Consider the following 24086-nt stretch of genomic DNA (forward strand, 5'->3'; position numbering starts at 1 on the left):
TGCTCCTCTCTCATCCCCACCCCCAGCACCTCCTGCATGGCGTAGAGTAGCTGATTGCCATGGGTGGGAGGAGCTAGGAGGGAGGGGGAAGAGTTGGTCAGCGGGGCCGCCAGTGGATGGGAGGTGCTTGTGGAGGGTGGGAGGGGGAAGCTGGCTGCCACCCATTAATTTGTTTCTGTTGTTGGCACCTATGTAAGAGAATAAGTTTTTAAGTTCCCCTATTACATATAAATAAAGAAAAGTTTTACAGTCTAAATTTGCCTTTTGCCCTTTGGATGATCTCTTTTGTCTTCAGCATCTTATGTAACTTTGTCTTCTGTGAGATAGTTACATCACAATCAACTCATGAATATATTAATTAATTGCTGTCAACTGATCTGTTCCTAGTCTGTGAAATTTCCCCTCTTCCCCACTCTATACTAGGATGCAGCAATGTAACTACTTTAATTTAAACAAGGGAACAGCATTCTCCAAGATGATGTAGCAGTGTGTAAAGGGGAGGAAGTTGTTTGGGTTGTGCTTGGCATGCAAATATCAGTGATGTCAGGAGAGGGAGAAGTTTGTCCTTATTCAGTTTTATCCATGGGAAGGAGTTGAAGGAACTATTTTGATTTACAAAATTATATAAACAGGGTTGTGACACATGTAAATAAAGCATTTATGGACCATAAGTCTGAGAGCTGAAAAAGTGAACAAACTTAAAAAGCTTTGCAGGTCACCATTATGTGATAGTCCACTGATGGACACACTTAGCATCTGATAGACATTTGTTCTGATTGTACCTAAAGAGTCTTTTAAAAAAAACTAAGATGTTTGTTCCAAGTAAACATTTTCCCACTGAAACTCAGTACAAATACTAATTGGTACATTATTAGCAGCAGTTACTGATTTATATGCTTTTGTTCTAAGCATGCTTTTTTTTCTTTTTCCTTTTGGTCGCACTTCATTTCAATTGACAGCATAGTCCAGGAGCAGTGCTGCAGTAATAAGCTGGAGGAACACTACTGTTCCATTGGCATTAACATTGCCAATGAATATGAAGAATGTAATTCACATGATGATATTTCCACTTATGAAGCCAAATTCACTAAGGTGAGATTTTAGAACTCTTATAAACTGTTGTTGTTTATTATAGCTAACATGAGTTTGATTTATTCTTAAACTGAAGCATTTCCAGGATTTTGAGGACAAGTAAGTGTCGTCATCATTCTGTACCCAGGATGAAAATGCTCATCTTGGACACCTTGGATTGACCAGTTGCCACTACCTTGTTTATAATCTAGTTCACTTCTTTCTTCAAAATGAACCCTCTCCTATAATTACTACATGTGTTTTCTACAGAGGGTTTTCAGCAGTGGGAAGTGACCCTATCCACCTGCTCTGGCTTGCTTCACAGCATGAACTTGCCCAGGGTCCAGTCACCACTTTTTCTCGTGCCCTCAACTCCATGGCCTCTGCTGCCCCTCTGAGCTGCCCACCCCCCTGTTGTTTTCTCTTTGGCTGTGGGAACAAGTGAGATCCACGAGCTGAGGGAGGTGGAATCGGGCCAGAGGGATGCAAGTCTAACTGCAGGCTGTATCAGTACCTCATGGGTTGTCAGTATTTTGTTACACTCAAGTGTTTATGGCGCTGTTGATGGCTTCTGCAAATAAGGGCAGATCTACAGACTGTTTTGTCTTCCAAGTCTGTGGTAGCAAAGCATATGTACATACATTTAAGTACAGTTTAAAAATTCATTAGGCAGCTGTCACAGGTTAGCTGGTCCCTGTGGATAGACTGAACCCATCTCCCCTGGACTAAAAGCTAATGAGCCCAATCCAGCTAATTTAAGAGGGCTGGGTTAGTCCTGGGCCTATAAAGGGCTGCTAGTAGCCCAGCTAGGGAGGAAGACCTGAGCCCTGGGCAGCAAAGGCCACATAAAGTGGACCTAACTGAGTCCCTGGAGCAAGTAGGGCCAGGGACTCAGGGAAGCCTGTGGCTGCTGCTTCAAGGTGGAAGCAGAGCTGGCAGAGGCTAGGAGGTTGCCAGGAGCTGTAGAGCCAGAGACCCTGAGAGGGGTGGCCCTTAAACCTGGTGCCCAAGTATTGATTTAAGACTGTGTTCTGTTTGTTTGTTTGTCTGTTTAAATCTTGTTCTAAAAGAATAAACCTCCTGGACTGGGCCTGGGACTGGGCGTGAGCACATGTATGGCATGGGGGTGCAGCGACACCCTTCACCCTCACCCCTGATGACAGCAGCATAAGTGCCTACTACCTTCTGCTGAGCCCTCCTACCCCCTGATTTTTTATCTCCCAAGGACAGTGTTATATTGAGGTAGAGGTGTAATACTTCTGTATTATCTAACCCACCTTTTCTTTCTAATATCTTGGGACCAATGCAGCTACAACACTGCAAGCAAGTTAAAAAGACACAATTAAAATAACAGTTCCTCACCACCAGATCAATGTTTCACGTGTGTGAGTCTATCAGCATGAGAGAATGATACTAATTATGCAGGCCAGATTCTGCCACCCTCGTGTGTATTTAGTGGTACCTCACTCTGCAAACTGTCCCATTGAGATCAATGCATAATACATTACAGCTGCATGTGAGAGGTTCACAGTCTTGTGTACCTAAACTGTTCTTAACTTTCTTATATTGAAAACATTTTGAGTCAGAGAATGTTGAGCCAGACAGTATGCCTGATGTGCACTATGATGTTATGACAAAGGAACGTTAGTATTATGCATCTTACTGAGCTTCTATCTCTGTGCTCCTGAGCTTGGTCCTGTTTAAACTTGACTTTAACATGTGAAACCTTTTGTACTAAAAGTCTTTTTATTTTTTCTCCAAGAAAATAGTCAGGCTTAATTAGGAATCCAATTAGTTGACTAAATTGATGATCTTTCCAGTAAGAGAATCACCAAGGTGACTATTCTCTAATTTGAGTCCAGAACATGCAACTAGAAAGAAGATGAAGAGGCATATTTTGAAAACACTGGTCTGTGTTTTTCCCTCCATGTATTGAAGTTGTTGATAATTGTGAGCACAGTTAAGCACCTTGTTACTCAGAAAATGATGGGTACAAAAATAAAAGTCTATTTAAAGCCAAGCAGAAAAATCAGTCTTCAAAGATAATTCTAACTCCAAACGTATTGATTGAGCATTGGCTGGCATAGGAGACTCAGAAGTACAGACCAGCAAGTGTCTCCAAAAGCTAGATCCACAAATTAAAGGGCAGAACTGGTAGAAATTTTGAGAGTCCTTAAAATGCTCGGAGATCTGCCCAAATCATAGCACTTTCTCTCTTCCCAAAGAACAATATTTAGCCCTTATTCTCCCATTTTCTAAAGAATCTTTTATTTGTCTATATTATTGAATATATGTTTTTATTCTGAACTGCTGGACATAATTTGTATCATTGTTCACATCTTCAGAAGTTGTGAAAATTTCCACTGGATTCTTATTTTGTCCAGTCTATTTTTCGACTGCTGACAGAAGTGTGTACTCCAGCAGATGAGACCTCTTGTGGAGGAAACTACAAAAGCATAGTTAATGCAGCATTTGCTGTTCAACTCTTTATATTTAACTAATGATATAAATAACACGGAGGTATTATAATGTTTAGTTAATTCAGGGGTTTTATTGACTAAGCACTATCAGGTGATTCCTAGTCATACTAAGAAATATTTTAAAACTACAAACTTGTAACTATGGGCTGAATTGAAAATGTAGGTGTGTGTATGAGCTGATTTTCAGAGGTGCCGAGCATATGTGACTTCCCACTGAAGTCAGTGGGAGGCTTCGCATGCTCGTTACCTCTGACTACCAGGCTATTACTGCATACGTCTCTATTTTTGAAGCAAGTATATGGTATGCATGTGTGTCTTCCTATATTTACTCCTTTCCATGAGAAATTAAGGTGTGTGACAACTTGATTGTTCATGAGACTAGAGGTGAAATAATAGATTCTTTAACCTCTAGGTCATAGGTGCACATATGATTCAGGTTGGTAGCTGGATCACATGCTTAACAGTGAGCTGGAGGCAATGACGGGGAGTATTACAATTGGATAGTTATTTGGCACCCTACATTAAATGAAGAGGTAGTCTCAACCCAGTTCCTACGAATTGTGTCCACATTACGACAAATCTCTGGCACAGTTGGGACCCTGGTAGGCAGCATCTTCAAAGAGGTCAAGAACTGAACTGAGAGGGAGTCTGAACTACACTTTCAAACTAATAGATGTTCAAGTTTACTGCAAAGTAGGATGGAAGCGCTTGGGCAAAAGAGTATGGGAAAGTTTGCACTGGCACTTATCATCTGATGATGATGATGATACTTATTTAGTGCCATGAATTTGAGGACCCTAGAATGATTTATGAACACTAATTAAATTAGCCTCACTAGCCTGTGTGAGTTGTCTCCATTTTATGGATAGATGGATGGACTGAGACATGGAGAGGACAATGACTAGCCCAAAGTCACAAGTGAGGTATGTGGCAGAGCCAGGAGCAGAACCAGGTCTCCAGGCTCTCAGTCTTGTGCTGTAACTACAAGACCACCTTTATTTTCACCTATACTTCTTCTTTAATTGAGTGGAAGATTTTAGCCTCAATCCAGCATCTTCCATCAGCACTAAGTTAATTTAAAAAAATTGTAAACCAACCAAATAAAATAAGCAAGAATTGACACAGTGGTATTTGACTTAGAAGTACTGTATTTATTGTTAATCTTGGATACTTCTGTTTTTTATGTTGGATAATTCTGTTAGTGCGCTGGTGTCATGATGGTAGTGGCAATATGGCTAAAGAGTCATTATGAATAATAATGAAGTTATTCCCTGCCCCCACCCAACCATTTTTGTTTAGAAATATGTTCATATCTGAAATTAAGGTCTCAACATTTAAATCTTAAAGCATTTTTCTCCTAGAATGAACAGTGATCCTGAAGTAACTTAAAGATGGAATGGCAAGCTATCTTCTAGTCTCAGCTAGAGATCCTGTTGTAGCAGCTGCTGGAAATGTCTTCCTTTCTTTTTTAAATGACTTTTCCAGTTCTCCATAGTACAGTCATCTCCTGCGGGTCCAAAAAAATACATGAGAACCTTGTTTTTTATGAATACTAACTTTAGGAACGACTAGCGGTTATATACATGAAATATATGATATGGAAGGATGGAAGGGAATCACACTACAAAAATGATATTGATGAAGAAAAAATTGTCATAACTTCACATTCTGATGTCTTGAGTGCATTTGAAATTGGTTTGCAATGGTTTGAAGGACAAGAAGAAAGTGAAGCAGTGAACCGTACTTTTAACTTATGAACAGCATCTCATAATGGAATATTGAGATGTTCAATTTTATGAACTCCTTAATCCAAAATTAGTTAGTAAAATAGGGATTCTACTGTAATATGATCAAATTATATACATAATATACTTATGTGTAAATTGCTGTTCTAAGGAAATGAAACAAGCCAAAGCTATCATCAACTCTTCCTGAAAAAGAAGCAGCAAAAACTCTGTATAAAACAAAGGATAATGCTGTAAAATGCAGCACAAGAAGGGGCAAGAGGAAATACATGGATAATATCACCAAAGAAGTTGAAGTGGTTGATAAGAGATAATAGTAAAACACTTCTATCAATTCAGCAAGGTTCTAACTAGCAAGTTTAGACCCAATGGGGGCCTGTTAAGGTAAACAAGGAACGACCCCAGTAACAGAAAGAAAGCGATAGGCAGAATACTTTTAAGGAGTGCTAAACAGAACAGTGCCACAAGAAATGTTGTGACTTTGACTAAGACTTTAAACACCCAGAAATAAACATTGTAACATCTAACATTAAAACCAAAGTGAAAGATGCATAAAAAAGTTGAAACATGGGAAACCTTGCAAGTGAAGACAAAGTCATGGGGGAAATTTTGAAAGCTTGTGATGAGACTATTAATAAAATCACCAAACTTTTCAGCAAAGCATTGGACCAGGAATAGCCTCTGGAACAGTGGGAAAATGGCATTAAAGTCAAAATTCCAAAGAAAGGCGATCTAGATGGTCAAGCTGTACCTAATCGTGCTTCATCATGCAGGGATGGACTAAACTGAGGCCCTTCAGTCTGAGATTTCTATGATTGATTCGAAGCAATTGCAATAACTGGTAATGCTACCCATCTTTCAGTGATAGTCTTCTGCAGTATCATCTTAAGCAGAATAAAGGAAGCAGATCAGACAAAACTAATGGAAGACAATCTAGATTTTGATTTGGAAGATCAGGAGTCAACCAGATTTTCATCCTAAGGATACTCTTTGAAGCGTGCATCAAATGGGACAAAAACACTTAATAGATTTGAAGAATGCACAGTTAAACCATTTGCTCATGTCTGTGTTTAACATAAACACTGGCGTCAAACAAGGATGCATTCTCTTCCCTTTCCTGTTTGGATTGCCATTGACTTCATTATGAGAAAAAGTGTAGAAGAATATAACACAGGCATCATGTAGTTCAACAGTAGTATACTAGATGATTTAGATTTTTCTGATAATATTGCTCTACTAAGGGACAGCGCTACCAACATGCAAACAAAATCTGAAAGATTGTCCAGCATTGCAAGAAAGGTGGGATTACTCAATTATGAAACAAATCTAATGAGAACCCCAGCAATTCCCAACACAAAAATTACTTCTGAATGTAAAGGAATGCAAGCGGTGAGCCAATTCACATAACGTGGCAGTGATGTGAAAGTCAATGAGAATATCCATAAGGAAATAATGTCGTGACTTGGCATGGTGGCAGCTGCAATCACCAACTTAAACAAGAAATTTGGTCAAAAAAAAATCTACAATTTAAAGACTAAACTAGGAATCTTCAACTTAAATATAATTTGCACTGTAACATATGGATGTGAAGGCTGGAAATCCACCAAATATATAGACAGAGGTCTAAATGCCTTCGAAAGTAAATACTTCAGGAAAATACAAGTTACACAGGCGCCGACTTTCTGATTTCCTGGGGGGTTCTCCACCCCTTCTTTGTCCCTGGCCCCACTCCCACTCCACTCCTTCCCCCAAGGTCCTACCCCCACTCCACCTCTTCCTACCCTGTTCTGCCCCCTCCCCTGAGGGCACCCCACCATAGACAACTGGAGACTCCCCATACTAGGGGGGTGACAATCCACAGGGGAGGTCACATGTGTCCCCCCTGCCAACCTGCCCCCTGCTGCCAGCCCACCACGCTGCAAAGCAGCCTCCCAGCAGCTGGAAGGGGCTGGTCCCACCCCTTCCGCTCCTCCCCCCATCCTGCCCCTTCCAGTCCCCAGCATCTGGGGTACTTGCCACCATGTCCCACTGATGCATCACCCAGCCCCACCCTTGCTCCGCCTCTTCCTGCCCCCACTCCTTGCCTCCTCTCCTCCTCAGTGCCTCCCGCCTGCCACTGAACAACTGATCTTCCGTGGGCAGGAGATGGTAGGGGGAGGGGCCTGCCGGTGGGTGCTGGGCATCCCCTATTTTTTTTTTCCATGCGTGCTCTGGTATTGGAGTATCCATGGAGTTGGCATCTATGATACAAGGTATTAAATGGATTGAATCTATAACAAATGCTGAGACTCATCAGAAACTTCAATAACTCTTTATGTCTAAAGTTATCCAGAAAAAAAGATGGAAATATGTGAGATGTTTTGAGAATGAGGCCAGGGCATTTGCCATAAAAAGATGAGATACAAGTTAGGATGCTTATGAGTAGCTTGCTCTTCTAAAGGTAAAGAGTGTGAAGGAGAAAAGGAAAAATTGATCTCTTTATTTTATCCTTGTGCTGCTCCAGGCTTTAAAGGAATTCTTCATTACAGAACAGAAGAGAAAACATACGTACAATTATTTATATGGGTATGTAGAGAAGGCAAGCGGGCACATATCTCACAGGTGTTGGAAGAAATGTTCTGTTCTTAGTTTTTTTGTTGGAAATGGGTTCTTGAAACTACTCAAGGGATTTAGGTCATTAACTTCCATAGTAAGTAGTTATTTTATGTTCCAGCTGTGTTTTTAATTTTTTTAATGCTGCAGGCTGTTTCCTTTTGAGCTGAAAAACAATTATAAAAGTAATTTCTAAAAAAAAATGTTAATCTGCCTTTTACTTGACAGCAGTAGTTGGCAGACGCAGGTTGCAGTGAACCAAATTTCACCCTAGCTTTCTAGCAGCAGGGGAGAAAAGGGAGCAATTTGGCAATGTTTTTTTCAACTCAGAATCAATACAGCCGTTTATTCAAAACCAGGCTTTGTTCTGTCCTGCAGTGGATTCTGAAGTCCCTGTTCTTCCAATGCAGATCCTCATGCCTAGAAGGACTGGGCACTAACAGATCCCATTTCAGTACTGGGTTCTTAAGAGGTGACATTCTTAAATAATTACTATAGAGACGTGTGGACCAGCATTTAGGACTCTGGATGAGACTTAGCAGACTTTGTTCTAGGTCAGGGGTCGGCAACCTTTCAGAAGTGCTGTGCCAAGTCTTCATTTATTCACTCTAATTTAAGGTTTCGCGTGCCAGTAATACATTTTAACATTTTTAGAAGGCCTCTTTTTATAAGTCTATAATATATAACTAAACTATTGTTGTATGTAAAGTAAATAAGGTTTTTAAAATGTTTAAGAAGCTTTATTTAAAATTAAATTAAAATGCAGAGTCCCCCGGACTGGTGGCCAGGACCCAGGCAGTGTGAGTGCCACTGAAAATCAGCTGGAGTGCCGCCTTCTGCACCTGTGCCATAGGTTGCCTACCCCTGTTCTAGGTTCTACCACTGACCTGCTGCATCGCTTTACCTCTCTGTGCCTCTGTTTCCCCCTCACTCTTTGTCTTTTGTTTGTTTAGACTGTAAACGCTTTGGGATAGGAAGCATGTACTTGTATAGTGCCTAACCTAATGGGGCCCCAATCTCAGCTGAGGCATCTGGGTGATACCATAATACAAATAATTAATATTAAAGTTAAAAATGTTAGGCTCCAATACAGGTATTTTTTTTCGTTTTAGAACCTTTTAAATCATGGTTGGTCTATACAGAATTGTGTCTTCTTCAATGTCTTTATGGTCTGTTAATTTTAAGACAAGGTGTTTCTTTTTTAAGTGAGGATTTGGGGGGAGGTTGGGAGGGAAGGCTGGTGTGCAGTTTATTTATAAACTGAGCAATGCCCCTCATCCTCACTGTGACAAATAAAATCTATTTTAAATTAGAAGTGGAGTTCAAGTCATTCAGGGTTTTGAGGAGTCCCACAGTTTGGTAGTGTTCAGAACTGGAGACCTGGAGCTGCTCATCTGAGGGAGGAGAACCCACCACAACCGTTGTACATGAACCATTCTTGCCTTCCCATTCCACGCCATCAAGGACAATGGGGATTGATTCCAGGGCCTGGGTTTGGGTTATTTCTTCTCTTTGAGAGCCTGATCCAGACCCATACAAATGTTCCGAGATCTAGCTAATTAAACACAGCAGGGCTTTTGAACACTGATATCTGAAAGCTTTGGCTGACCATTTTCTATAAACACACTGTGTGAAATTCTGGCCCCATTTAAGTCAGTGGCAAAACTCATTGATTTCTTTAGGGCTAGGATTTCACTTACTATCTGATTTGTGTGTATGTTTGTTTTGACAGAAATGCTGTTACTGTTGCTTGCTGGGAAAGACAGCCCAAGTTCAAGGACAGAGCTGTGAGCAGAGCCAACTGATAGGATACCAGTGTGGGCAAGTGTTCAGAGCTTGCTGTGTCAAGGGTCAGGAAGGCACCGAAGGGTCAATTAGCGATGTTCCTAAAAAAGACCAAGGTATATTATACCAGCACTAAAATTAAGCTGAGACAGCAGAGCACAACTTCAAGTCATAGTAGGATGCAGGGTAGGAGATGTGCTTGTGTTTTTGGATGATTTATGTTACAACTCTTCTTGTGCTGTTTTAAAATGTATGCTGAGAGCAGCCAGGGGGTTGACTGGGAACCTTTCAATGTGAAGTTGCTTTTTAGAATAAAATCTAAGGGAATAAATAAGATTAGCCTAACTTCCATCATAACTGCTAAGCATTCTCAGCTGCAACCAATGTCAATGGAAGCTGAGGGTGCTCAGCACATTTGATGAAAATCAGGTTAAACTTTTATGTAGAAGCCTAATGTTAGGAACTCATATTTGAAAATCTTGGTTCATGTGTAATCGGCAATTATATTTTATGATCTATCATTCATTTGGCAAGTGTATCTGTGTGCACGTGTGTTTTGAATCAAATGTCAAATAAAAGCTATTCTGTGTTCATAAAATGAATAAATAATTCTTCAGTATTATCCTGTGGTATAAGTATCCAGAAATACTTACTTCTAATCTTTTCCCAGGTAGATAGCATTTTATTGTGAGCAGAAAACTGCTTTCCCTTCTAATGTTTATTTAACCTTCTTATTAGTTAAAATTTCCGACGAGGAAGTAGACCAAGAGGATCCTTACCTTCATGACCGCTGCAGAGGTGAGTTAACTGACTGTTCCTAGGTAGTGACTTTTTTTTGTGCGTGATCATTTCACTAAGCATGAAAAACTAGGCAAAGCTTAAATGCAATGTTCACTCAAACCATTTTGCTTAGCCCAGCAATTCACAAATACAAATGGCATGGGGATCCTTTTTGAAATGGTATGCTGTTTCTACCCTCCCTTCCTGCTAGTTTGATTATTGGAAAGAAAATCTTGCAAAATACAAGATTCTTTTGGATTTATTAAGCTGATGTCCGAGTAAGATGAGAACTCATTTGTAGTCTCTTAGGGACCAATAAATGTAAGACTTTTTTTAAGGCATTGTGACGGGGTCCCTTGGGCACAGCCTGGACTGTAGGACTGCTGAACCATCCAAAGCCACCAGCCTGGGCTGTCTCTCACACTGTGATGCTAATGTCAAGCTACAAGCTTCTGAGAGGCACTACACTTACACAGCCATCCACAGGCAGGGACACGCTCAGTTCCGTTACGTGAATGATCTCCCAGCCATTCATGAACCATCAATTGAGAGGCTTCAGCCAATTCCGCCCCCCCCAACTCCGCAGTCTTGCATGCTAGTACTGTGCCATCTTGCACTCGTCAGAAATCTAACAAGTATAAGCTCAGTACTTAGTTCGCCCCTCCCTCAATGTGGAGTGGACATATGCTAGCTTTTGTAATTTGAGCTGAGATTCCCTGACAAGATAAAATATGAAACAGATTTATTAACACCAGAAAGATTTTAAGTGATTATAAGTAGCAGGCATGGAAATCAGTGTTACCTAAAAAATAAAAATAAATTCTCAGTCTAAATTCTAACTTAAACAGATTAAGCAAGATTTGAATCAAACAGTCTCTCACTTTAATAGATGGTACAAGCAGCTTACCATTTCTCAATACAAAGGCTGGATTCCCTTTCCACCCTGGGACCAATCTTCTCCAGTTCAAAGTCTCTGTCTTCCAGATGTTCTTCCAGATGTTGAGATGGCAGGGAAGAGAGGCCAAGTGATGATGTCACTGCCACTCTTTTATACTTTCTTCCAGCTGCTAGAAAGATCCTCGCTGTGATATGGGTTAGTCTGCCCCTATGGTGTACATGCCCTTCTCTGAGAAGGGATCGTTGATTCTACTTGATGAGTCATTAATGCTGTCTGAGTCCTCCTTTATTGCAACTGAGAGGCTGGTTGTGGGCATTTCCCAACCTCACAATGTATTTCAGTAACTCTTATAGCAGTACTTCGTATGCAATGGTAGTACGTGCAATCCAAGAGGATATTAAGGTTCAGCAGATCAAGCCTTTTTCAGTGATATCACACAAGGCATGCATTGTACAAAACATATCAGAATCATATGACAGTGGTGTTGTATCAACCAGGCAAGGTACCTCTTTACCAAGCTGCTGCTGCACCCTCTGTAACTCTCACTCTGCTGCCTCAACTCCTTCCCTCTCCTTCCTGTTTCCTGTCCTTTCAGACTCCCAACAGCCAGTGCTCCCAGTTCTAATAATCACAAGCAATATCTAAACACCACAAGTGGTGAATGTGGGGATTCCAGGATGCTGTGTTGAGGTACCAACTGTCACAGGCACATCAACTCCTTTTAACTTCAGGGGCAGTTGAGGTTGCTCAGGGCTTTGCAGGAAAAGCTTCAGCCCCTTATAAGATCAAGTTTTTACACTGGGCCATATTCTGTCCTTCAGTACTACATTCATGAGCAAATTTGGAAAGCCTTGGGGAGCTTCAGTCAACATGTGAGCTGGCTTATGGTCTCTCATGAACACAGCTGGGAAGATAGTGGGTCTGTTTTGGTGAAGACTGTTGACACATCCCTCTAGAAGGGTAAAGTGCTACTGCCAATAACCTTTAGGCAAGTACTTGAATGGCCCTTCTTATTCTGGAAGTCGTCTTTTGAGGCTCATAATCTCACCAAATTTCTTTTCATATTTGCCAAGGAACTGGGAGGGAGAGGTGAGGCAGAGTTTGTTGGCTGTGTGGATGTTGGGTCATCTCTAAAAGTTGTGGAGTTTAATGTCTTACGTATTAAATTTTGTACATGCCCTCTGAGTTTTATGGAAGTGCATATTTTGCAGATCTTTTATGTATTTTTGTAGAGCTCCCAGTGAGCTCATTGAGAGTTAGTCACACATGGCTAAAGGCAGAATTTGGCCCTCCCTTAGTGTCACTTTCTCCAATAAGATAGCTGCCCTCAGTAGTAGTCTCAGAAATGTCGATTAAGTTGTGAAACATTTTATTTCAAATACAGGCTACAATTTAGTCATGGCAAAAAGAACTTTTTACCTCTTGCTATTTGTCTGCTGGGCTGAGAAAGAATAGGTCTCTTTTAAAAGTAGACAAAAACCTTAGACCAACCACTTTTGAGCTAAAACTGCTACTTCCTTCTAATTTGTGTATTAGGGAACACAATATTGTACTGCAGGAGCAGACCAGTTTCCCTTTCCTGGTAGAGCAGGGATGAAATAATCTGTACCCGCACCTTAAGAGATGCAGATAACATTCTCCTCTGTACTACCTGTGCCCAATGTCCATCTCTACATACCTGCCTGAGAGGGTGTGTAGCAGACCCAGGTTACTTGTGCTTATCCTGGTGCTCTGGCAGGCGATATGGGTAGCCCACATAGGAGAATAATGGGACAGCTTACACTCCCTTGTTTGCTGGGTGGGCATGTAGGGAAATAAACATTCTTGCCCTTAAGAAGTAGAGAATTTTACATCTGCTGCTGTTACGCTTTGCCTAGGTGTAAACGTTCATAACATTTATTTTTCTAACTCATTAACAAAAATTTCAAAGGAGATATCTTTTTAAAGGATGGGCTAGATTCTCAGCTGCTGTAAATCAGCATAGGTCTATTGACTTCAGTGGAGCTATGCTGACTTACAGCCTCTGAGGATGTGATCATATATTAGAAATACTGATTGGGATTTTCAAACTTCCTTAGGCCCCTTTGAAAATCCCAGCCTCTAATCTTGATGGTTTGTCATTTGACATGGATATTGAACAGCATTTCAGTCTATTCAGTTGTATCTAGAACCAAAATTCATTCCAGAAGATCCAAACATACTTGACCTTTTATTTGAAAGTGTCCAGACAAGTTATAATGAGCCCAGTGGCATCAGGCATTCCACTTTTTGAGCTTGAAGAACATGTGTATTCTGTTCCTATCCTTGTTTCTGGTTGAGATGATTAGATTTGAAATGGCATAACTAATTTCTATTTGACCTGCACAATCCACATGAAAATTGGAAGGAAAATGAAAGAAAGAAAAATGACTTGTGCATTGATTTTTTTGTGTGGCGAGTGCGTGGTGCCTCTTGGATGGAATATTTGATTCGGATAATGATCTGCTTATTTTGATTTACTGCCTGTCACATGTGTTTCGTGTATCTAAAAGCTTAAAGCATCAGAGATTTATTATTTTCTGCAAACATTTCTGAATAAAGTAATACATTTTGGATTAAAAAAAAGTTTGTTAATAGACTGATATTCCAGTATAAGCTTTAAACATGTCGTAATAGACACACTGCTCCAAATGGTTTGTTTATGCAGGTGTTTCTGTAGGACACAATGTTTTGAAAATGTACCCATTTCAGTGTCCGGGGCATCTGTATCCCATAAGAGGTAGCCACAGATACTGTGCCAGTTAAGCAATGATTTATCATATTCTACTCCACAGGTGTTAGAAACAGAAAGCACCTGTTGAGTCATCAGGTCCATTATCCTGCCAGAGCAAAAGCTGGCTCTCCTCCTCGACTCAAGATGATAAATCACATTAAAGGGTGTTAATGTTATACTTTCCTAATGTTACTTTTCCATGTAAGCAATTGCTGTAGTAGAAGTTATTCATTTGCCAGAGGGAGGGGAATTGGTCTATCCAATCGTAAATGGGAGTTGTTGTCCATTAGACACTCTTTCTATTAAGGGCTACACCATAAACAAATTTGAAAGCCTCTTAAGGATCATTTCTATCACTTTTTTCCAAAGATGAGTTCAAATGTGTCAGGCAATGAAACTTCCAGCAATTCTCTGGGAGGCCATTTCACAGTTTGAGGGTATCTACATTAGGCAAATGTCTGATATGCCTATTATGACCCTTCTAGCTTTTCTTATGGGATAGTAATTGATATTAAAAAAAATCATGCTTTGCCAACAATTACCCACAGTGGTATCTGAGCTTTGCTCCTGAACTCTGAATAGGATGTATTTGTGATGTTGGTTGATTAAGGTTGACTTTTTTTTTTTAACGCTGGTTTCTTTCTGCTAATTTTGTAAAATAAAATAATCTGATAAGTGTGAATATTTCTTTCAATATCTGTCCATATTTTCCATTTTTTTCTTAGTGTATTCTTCGAGTATACTAGTCAAACATCCTGTATTTTGCTGGCCACCCATGTATAAGTAGTTGACATCTTTCCAGTTTTGTGTCATGAACTAAATTGTATACTTTATTTGTAAAAATCACATCTGTTTTTAGGAGGTGGTCCCTGTACACAGCAGTGTAGGGACACAGGGTCCAGTGTTGTCTGCTCCTGCTTTGTTGGGTACCAGCTTCTGTCTGATGGTGTCACCTGTGAAGGTAAAAGAAACAAAATGATTGCCTCTGTTTGTTGCTTAAAGGTAAAAGTGTTTTCTTTTTTGTGGATTTTTTTTACAGGATAGCGACTAGGACATGCTTATATTGGGAGAGGAAGGAGATATTGGGCAATAAAAGGCTGAGTTAGGCAGGGTGTGAACATGGGGACAATAGAAGTATGGAACTGGGAAGAGACCAGTTCAGTGGGGCAGGTGGAGGGTTTGCAGATGGATAGGAGGCAGGAGAGACCTCAAGTTTGGTGTTGGGAGTGAAGATAACAGTAAAAGCATACCTTTCCAGTTGCAATAGTAAATGAATATTTATATAAAATACAGTATGTCCTAGATCTGAGATGCTGAATCTTTATAGTTGAAAATACAGTGAGCAGCTAAAAATTGAGAACAGAAAAGAGCAGTTACTTTTTTTGTGGGATATGGAATCCACAGTGCACCTCGCATGTGGGTGTTCAAAGTTTCTGTTGCCCCAAGGCTGACCCTTGTCCCTTTCTCTTCCCAAGGATTCAAATCTTTTGTATTAACTGTTTAATTCTCTGTCCACTTTGGTTACTTCTAGATATTAATGAGTGTATCACTGGGATGCACAACTGTGGGATTGGACAAACTTGTGTCAATACAGTAGGATCCTTCCGCTGTCAGCGTGAAACGAGCTGTGGGACTGGTTATGAACTCACTGAAGACAACCAATGCAAAGGTATGTCCCAGGCTGCAAATTGGGCACATAGGAGACTGATGTTTACCAACATTTATGATGCCTCAAAATGCTAAATAAAAGATTGAGTCCTGTTGTGTTCTGGAAATACATGTGTAAATTGTAATTCCATACCAGATGTGTTGTATAGTCTAATATGAGCATTTAACACTTCAGCCTGAGGTGCTTTCTTCAGCGAAATATAAATGAGCCACAAACCCAATTTGTCTTGGCTTCCACTGGAAAATGATCCATCTCTCTGCAGCTGAGAATGGTCTTGATGGTCTTTTGCACGGTATTTTCACTTCCCTGAAGGATATAGGCCAGCTACTTGGGCCTAAATTTGGGGTAAGATTATATTGTAGAGCAGGGGGTTGGACCAGAGCTTTGAGCAGGGGTTGAACTAGATGACTCCTGAGGTCTCTTCCAACCTTGATAGATAGGGGGTGATACAATTTAATTTTTAAAAAAAATTAGTGTTTTTTCCCCCCAAAGTGCTCAGTTGATATCTCTTGGCTCCCTTTGAAGTGAAAGGTAAAACTCCCATTGACTTAAATGAGAGAGTAGTTTTAGGCCATTTTTTATCGCTCCAAAGAATTTTTATCCCATGACAAATATAAGGCTCAAACCTGAAGTCTTTACTCTCTTTTTACATAGGCAAAGATCTTTTTAGAATCAATTATCTAAATTTGCATTTATACTCAGACTCTTCTGCACCACTCTGACAGTGGAAAGGGGCCTTAAAGTGAGCATAAATTACACTTCATTTCATGTTAAGCCATACTGATGTAGAGGGCCTTAGTGTAAAATGAGAATGAAGCCTGATGAGTTTACCTGAGAGAGGATTTAATAAAATTAAGGACTTCAGGATTTAGGCTTTTATTCAGCAAAGCATTTAAGCACATTCTTAACTCTCATTGACTTCAGTGGGATTTAGCACAGGCTTAGAGTGGCTTGTTGAATCAGGGCCTTAGAAAATACTACTTCAGACCCTGTGAAACTATTGCAAGTCATTTGGTTGTTTAATAACATAATAAAGAGAACTAGCCTGCTGCCTAATTCTGTGAGATTCCAGTAAAGACAACAGGCCAAATTAATCTTCAGTGTAACTACACTGAAATGATGAATGAAGTTACACCCAGGATGAATCTAGCCTATGTTTCCTAACTCTGTCTTAAGTGTAATAAAAAAAACTTGTGTAAAACTCTTACTAACTATTTTTTTTTTTTGTGATGTACCAGATATTGACGAATGTGAGAGTGGTATTCATAACTGCCTCCCCAATTTTATCTGTCAGAATACTCCGGGATCTTTCCGTTGCCGACCCAAGCTACAGTGCATGAATGGGTTTATACAAGATGCACTAGGCAACTGTATTGGTAAGATATATTGTCACTTAAACGAATTCTTAGGGTTGTGCGTAGGCCAAGATACTGCTGCACAGGGTCAGGTCTGAGCCTCCCATGTCAATCCTAATGCTGATGTTCATCTTTATATATTACATCATCTTCCTGCTCCCATTAAAAGTAGGATTTGATCATAAGTGATTTAGAATTCTAAGTCTGATTTTTCAAAAGAAACTTAGGGTATGTCTATACTACCTTTCGTATTGGCGGACAGCGATCGATCCAGCGGGGGTCTAGATGTGATCAGTTGACCCCCGAGTGCTCTCCCATTGACTCCTGTACTCCACTGCCCCGAGAGGCGCAGGCAGAGTCGATGGGGGAGCGGCAGCAGTCGACTCACCGCAGTGAAGACACCGCGGTGAGTAGATCTAAGTATATCTATTCACGGAGCTGAAGTTGCGTAACTTAGATCGATCCCCTACCCAATGTAGACCAGGCCTTAGGCAGTAGAAATCTAAGACCTATTGACTTTCAATGAAACTTAGACACCTAGTCATGTAGGGTAAAATATTCAAAAGCACAAGTCTTTTTTGTTGATCATGTGCTTCTAACACAGGATTTGTAAAAATATTAATTCGTTTTGACATACTTTCTCTCCCTTTTATTCAAATTATTTTAAATAACCATAGAAATGTAGGGCTGGAAGGGATCCTGAGAAGTCATCAAGTTCATCCCCCTGCAGTGAGGTGGGACCAAGTAAAACTAGACCATTGTGGAAAGGTATTTGTCCAACCTGTTATAAAAAACCTCCAATGGTGGGGATTCCACAACCTCCCTTGGAAGCCTATTCCAGAATTTAACTACCCTTATAGTTAGACAGATTTTCCTAATATATAACCTAAATCTCCCTTGCTGCAGATTAAACCATTACTTCTTGTCCTTCCTTCAGTGGACATGGAGAATGTTGTTTAGAACTGAAAGTCCAATGCTTGACATTACTTCAGCGTGCGAGTATCCTCTACAATGGAATTTGCTTTTGCTGGTTAGTTCAGCTACATAAAGCAGATCTTGCTTTCCCAAGTCAGCTCCCGTATATTAATAGTTCAGAGGAAAGAATTTTTACCACCTCAGGTAAAGAATGTAACAACCTGTCGGAATGATAATTAGGGCCAATTTTAATGGGAGTAGGGTTTAATTTGAAAGACAGAATAGAAACTGTTGGGTTTAAAAGTATTAATACTTTGCATTCTAGGATTTGTAGGATCTAACCTGACAAACTAGAATTCTATATATGTCAGAATAATTGGCTTTCAACAGGCTTTAAATAGATTTGTCTGGTGTGTCCTACAAATCTATCAGCTCTTCTCATGATAGTAGCACTTCAAGTCCCAGCTTAACTTTAAATTCCCTCAGCAGCATAGCCAGTTTTGGACTCATGAAATCTGCTGAGCAACAGGATTTGCCAATTAGGTAGCATGTGATCAAGCTCCCATTTTCCTTTCAACCTCGCTTCTGTTGCTGAAAAATACAAGGCTGAAAACAAAATTATCTGTGTGTAAAATTACATTTGATAAAATGAAGCCAATTCTGTATTGTTGGATAACTTATCTCTTAAAGACTAATCTTTGACATAGGGGACAGATTATCAGCTGGTGTAAATTGGTGTGCATCTGTTGGCTTCAGTGGTACTACACCAGTTTACACCAGCAGTGAATCTGGCCCTTATAGTGCCTTCCACGGTCCATCCAGAAGAATTTCCCAGACACTTAACATGCCGGTTGCACAAACTATGCATCCGATGCTGCCCTGTGTTGTGTTGAGCAGGAAAGAACAGGAACTTTCCTACCTTTCCAACCCACAGCTTCACAGTAGGACACTCTCCTTGCAGTCTTCAGAGCTGGCTGAAGTGTCTGCTGGTGCTCTATGTGCCCAAGAGAATGAGGTCTGGTAGGTGGGGGCATGGCTCAGCAGCATGTGCTACGGTGAGGGGCAGTAAAGCTTACTCTGGTACAGATTCACCAATACCACTCCTGCCCTGGCTATCCAGAGTCATCCAGCCCTAAATAGTCTGTTCTATTCCACACTAACTCTGGGATTGAAGACTTCAGCTCTTTGACAGTAAACCATAAAACCATAACACTGCATAAGAATGTAGGATACAGAGTGAAGAAAGTGTTCACCTGAAACTACAGGGGGAATTTTAGGCAGGCAATTATCTAAACTGAATTGGAATTTGGCTAGGATGTTGTACACTTACAGAAAGTGCTGTGCCCACATGTTGTCAGGTCTTCATATTTTTTCCCTGTTCTCACAGCACACTTCCCCCTGTACCAACAAGCTGGAGCAATGATTACTAGACTACTACTGAAATTATAACTTCAGCCACTGAATGAACCATCTTTGTGTGCTGGGCTTCCCTTGGAAATTTCCTCTTTAAATACTTGGCAAGTCCTTACTTTGCTTAGCTGATATGTCAGTCTGAGGTGCTTTGGTCTCTTGTCATTACATTTTAAGGGTCTTTTAAGTTTATGACATTTTTATGGCAGGGAGGAGCCTATATCATACAGTCACAAAGTGAGCAAATCCCCATTTGTGGAGAATAGTAAGGCATTCCATGGATGACGGAGAGATGACTAGTTTTCAAATAAGCACTTCTACTCTTCAGTCTCTGCGCATAAGTGGTCGGTTACATCTTTGCTCATGTTTTTATTTTCTGCATTTTGGGGAGATTTCCAAAGGCACAAATAGGAGTTATGCACCCAACTCCCATTGACTTTCAGTGTTGTTTGGGCATTACCTGCCCTTTATGCCTTTGCAAATCTCCCCCTTTGATGTACTAACTTGTGCGAATATGTGTCTGCTCTCAAGGGCTGGTTCCCAAGCTATTAAGGGTGTAAGGACAGTATTGTACCTTAACATGTCTGTAAATTGAGGATGATTTTCTCTAATTGAGTTTGTATGTCATTGTAGATATCAATGAGTGCCTAAGCATTAACATGCCATGCCCAGTTGGACAGATGTGCATTAACACAGATGGCTCTTATACCTGCCAAAGAAATGTACCAAACTGTGGACGAGGTTATCATCTCAATGAAGAAGGAACAAGATGTGTAGGTGAGTAGAAGAAATGGAGTAAAACTGTTAAATGAACACATGATGTACGTATATCTACTTTTTCACTTAATCTGTCTGTTCCCTGCACTCAGCCAAAGCCATTCTCATAACTACTTCCAAAGCCTACTCTTGGCTCTCTTTTCTTGCTCCCTCTTACAAGTGATGGATTGCAAACAACCCCTCTCTCTCCTCCTTCAAATCACTCCTGAACCTCCATATTCTGTGAGGTTTGTGTGATAATGACCATGCAGAATGGCATTGTCTGCTTCTTGTATTAATATACTGAAATAGTGTAGCAAGGGTGATATTCACTCCGGTGCAGAAGACCAGCAAAAGGCCTGTGAGCCACTTATGTCCAGCATAAATCATCATAAAAGGTCTTAAAATGTTAAGCTGATTGTTAGAGAGCTTATTCCTTCACTCTCATCCTTCGCTGGTCCTTCTCGGATGAACAGAGAGCAACAATATCCGAAGTCTGAAGGTGCAAACAATTCGATGTTTGTTGGGGTTAACTTCCAGCAAGCTTAAATTCAAGTTCCTTTTCCTTATTTTTCAAATCCCAACTTACTTCCTGTTTGCCTCTAATTTATATAGTAATATTTTCAGCTATGCCTTAACCAATCATTCTACTAAAATTTATCTAACCAATCCTAATGTATTGTAACATGATTAGCTAACCCATTATATCCCACCACCTTCATTAGTTTACACCTAGCAAAATTAATTATACAGCGGACAGAAACAATCACAGAACCAGACAGAGACCATGCAAATAAACATACAAAACAATTCAGAAGTAAGGATTTCACAACTACATCTATACAGACATAAGGGTTTTCCAGCTGTGTCTATTGATAAGTGAGTTCTTGCCAGACAGGATGCTATCAAACTAAGTTTCCTTTTACATCTTCTAGGCTCTACCCTTCCTTTGGATGTGATAGGAGTATCAGGACAGGATTGTATTCCTAATAGCCCAATAGCATCTTATTTCAATGTGACTAGTTTGGAATGTGAGAATGTGACCATACATTTCCCAGTTTATGGCTGCTAAAGAACCAGGCCTCAGACTGTCACAGTAAAAGAAGACCACTACACAGACAGTGATTTTTGATTCTTTCTTTTATACCTCTACAACTAGCTAAGTGATAAGAATACACCTAAAGTCTTAAAGTATAGGCCTTTGCAGACAGGCCTGAATATCTATATCCTAACACTGATTATAAATTGTCACAGCTCCATTGACTTCAGTGAAGCTGTGACCATTTTATACCAGCTGAGAATCTGCCTCAATGTATATCTACAGCGCTATATAAAAATTACTTTGCACAGTTCTTAAACAGTGTCAGCTTCGCTTTTTCTTTTGAGACTCACCATACCGGTAATCAAATTACCAGGATTGAAGTCCAGGAACTACTCAATGTATTTACTGCTAAATAGGTTGTTTTCCTACACTGAATTTTTGAGAGAGGACCCAATCTAGTTTTTATGGATTTATTAAAATAAAAAGCAAACTCATATGAAGCTTAGCAGATATGTCACTAATTAATTTACTTCTGATTTCCCTAAAGCTAATTAAATAAAACACAGTGCAATGATCAAATTAAAGTTACAACTGAAATTTGATCAATGGTTTAAACTACCTGACTTCTCAGACTTGTCAGACACCTCGTTGGCACCTGCCCTTGTCTGTGCCGGCCTAGGGTCAACTCCCCAACTCCACTGGCCATGGGCAACTCAAGTCCTTCTCTCTAAGTCCTGCAGGTCCTACAGGCTAGTGATAGATGCACTCCAATCCTTGAGCCCTCTGAGCATCTCCCTGGCCTGTCCAGCCCTTGCTCCACAGGACACTTGCAGTATTCAGTGCTCCAGAGGAACAGCGCATGCCAGCTTACCAGCTACACCTCAACTCACCACCTTGCTTGATGCACAGCACTTAGATATGTTCACGGTGAAATCAAGTCTAAGTTTATTCAACAAAGCTCAGAGATTCAAGTGATAGTGAGTAAAAATGTTAGAAACAAATGGTTGCATATAAAATAAGATCATAACACCCATTCTAGGAGTTAGACTTAATTAATGAGACACTCTCATGTCTTGTAGAATGTCGCTTATCCAAAATCTTTGGAGTTCATCACAGTGAGATTGCCTGTGAATCTCCTTTCATGAGACAGCCGTGCTGTCAGTGTGCCTCCTAGGTGAAGGATCCAATGTGTTTCTTTGCCTTGCAGGATATATCAGCCCCATCTTTTGTTCTTATTCATAAATAGGATGCCCTCTGCTGTTTGCTTCATCTTGTGAATTTCCTCTTTTGTAGACTTCAGTCACTACTTTTGCCTATGGCTCAGTATGCAAATAGGCCTCATACAATACACAAATGACTAGATGGGTAGATAAGAGTCTGCTGCCTCCTAACCGAAAGGAGCATTTGCAAAGTATGTCATCTTCTGGTGATTCACTTAAACACCAAGACCTTAAGAACATAATTTTTAGTATAGTTACATAACTCCTTAAATACTATCATACATTGTGCAACAATTATGATGACCGTGGGCTACTGGCTCTTGGTAGATACCTCACATGCCACCCTTTGGTGAACTATTATGCCTATATCTGACTCAGGGGATCCCTGTGCCCTCTACCAGTTGGCACCAAGAAGTCCCTGAATCACAGTAATTACATAGATTTATAAGGTTAATACAAGAATTACTTCAGTGCTTCACAAGAAAGTTTAAGGAAGAACACCTTTCTTTTAATATAATCAATCGCACTAAGAATCTACTAAGAGCAGAAGTTGACTTTTGCCTTTGTTTTACAGAAGTGTGACTCTTAGAATGATTTCTTACTAGTTTCCCACTTTGGTGTTCTGCCTTAAGTTTCTCTGCATATACACCCTAGGTTATACTCTGTTTAATTAGCTTATTTCCCTTCCCACATGACTGCAATTTCTGCATCAATCTGACCCTCTTACACAAATGCAGAAGTGATTCTTAAATCAGGCACTTAGGAGTTTTGAAATAACATGCTTTTAATCCAAAATAATATTCGTAATTAGATAACATGCTTGCAGGATTTTTTAGGGTCTACCTAGGGAAAAGGTTAGTAATGTCACGCTCGCTCGCGCTCTCTCTCTCTCTCTCTCTCTGTAATGGAATGTTGGAGAATTCAAATGTCTCTGAATTCTATAAAAAAGCACCCTCTCACCCTTTTTTAGTGTCTAATTCACATGACTATTCTTAATTGTGAATTAGTGGTGTCGCAGATAACTCGAGCTTTTTTTCATCTGCAAGGAGGTGGTCAGTCTCTTTTTTCTCTTCGGGCTTGTCTTCACTACCGGGGACTCTGCTGCAATCAATGCAGTAGGTGTCGCTTTAGTGAGTCTAGTGAAGACCTGCTAAATCGATGGCAGAGCGCTCTCCGGTCGATTATGGTACTCCAGTTACCCAAGGAGAGTAAGATAACTCAACCAGGGAGTGTCTCCCATTGATGCAGCACAGTAAAGACACTGGGGTAAATTGACCTAAGCTTTGTCGACTCCAGCTACATTATTCCCATAGGTGGATTAGTGTAATTTAGGTTGACTTACCCCAGTAGTGAAGACAAGCCCTGAGTGGTAGACTACAGGCTTGGAGTCTTTTACTTCTCCTTTTCTGGAGGCTGGTCCAAAGAAGAGAGCTTGCTACAACTTCAGGTGTTGGTGGTGCAAGAGAGGCCCCCTTTTCCTTCTGCATGGTGATACTTTTGTTTGGTTCAGTATCCCCTTACTCTGCCTCAGGGACCATCCTTGTCCAATTAGAGATTCCAGCATGTTGGCTATAGCTCATTGTGGACCAATAATTTGGAATCTTGAACTGAGGTCA

At 40.4% G+C, this 24086-nt stretch overlaps 1 protein-coding gene across 2 annotated transcripts in view; it reads left to right on the forward strand.

Annotated features, from left to right (window-relative positions):
* The window catches only part of FBLN1 (fibulin 1), a 114637-nt gene that overhangs the window by 29784 nt on the left and 60767 nt on the right, over positions 1-24086 (forward strand). For both annotated transcript variants that reach the window (XM_075070465.1, XM_075070464.1), the window contains exons 3-9: positions 960-1092; positions 9621-9789; positions 10412-10471; positions 14963-15064; positions 15635-15772; positions 17011-17148; positions 20086-20229. In XM_075070465.1, coding sequence (XP_074926566.1) covers positions 960-1092; positions 9621-9789; positions 10412-10471; positions 14963-15064; positions 15635-15772; positions 17011-17148; positions 20086-20229 — 884 coding nt within the window. The remainder of the gene's footprint in view (positions 1-959; positions 1093-9620; positions 9790-10411; positions 10472-14962; positions 15065-15634; positions 15773-17010; positions 17149-20085; positions 20230-24086) is intronic.

Source organism: Chelonoidis abingdonii, chromosome 1, assembly GCF_003597395.2.
Source record: "Chelonoidis abingdonii isolate Lonesome George chromosome 1, CheloAbing_2.0, whole genome shotgun sequence".
Taxonomy (NCBI): Eukaryota; Metazoa; Chordata; order Testudines; family Testudinidae; genus Chelonoidis; species Chelonoidis abingdonii.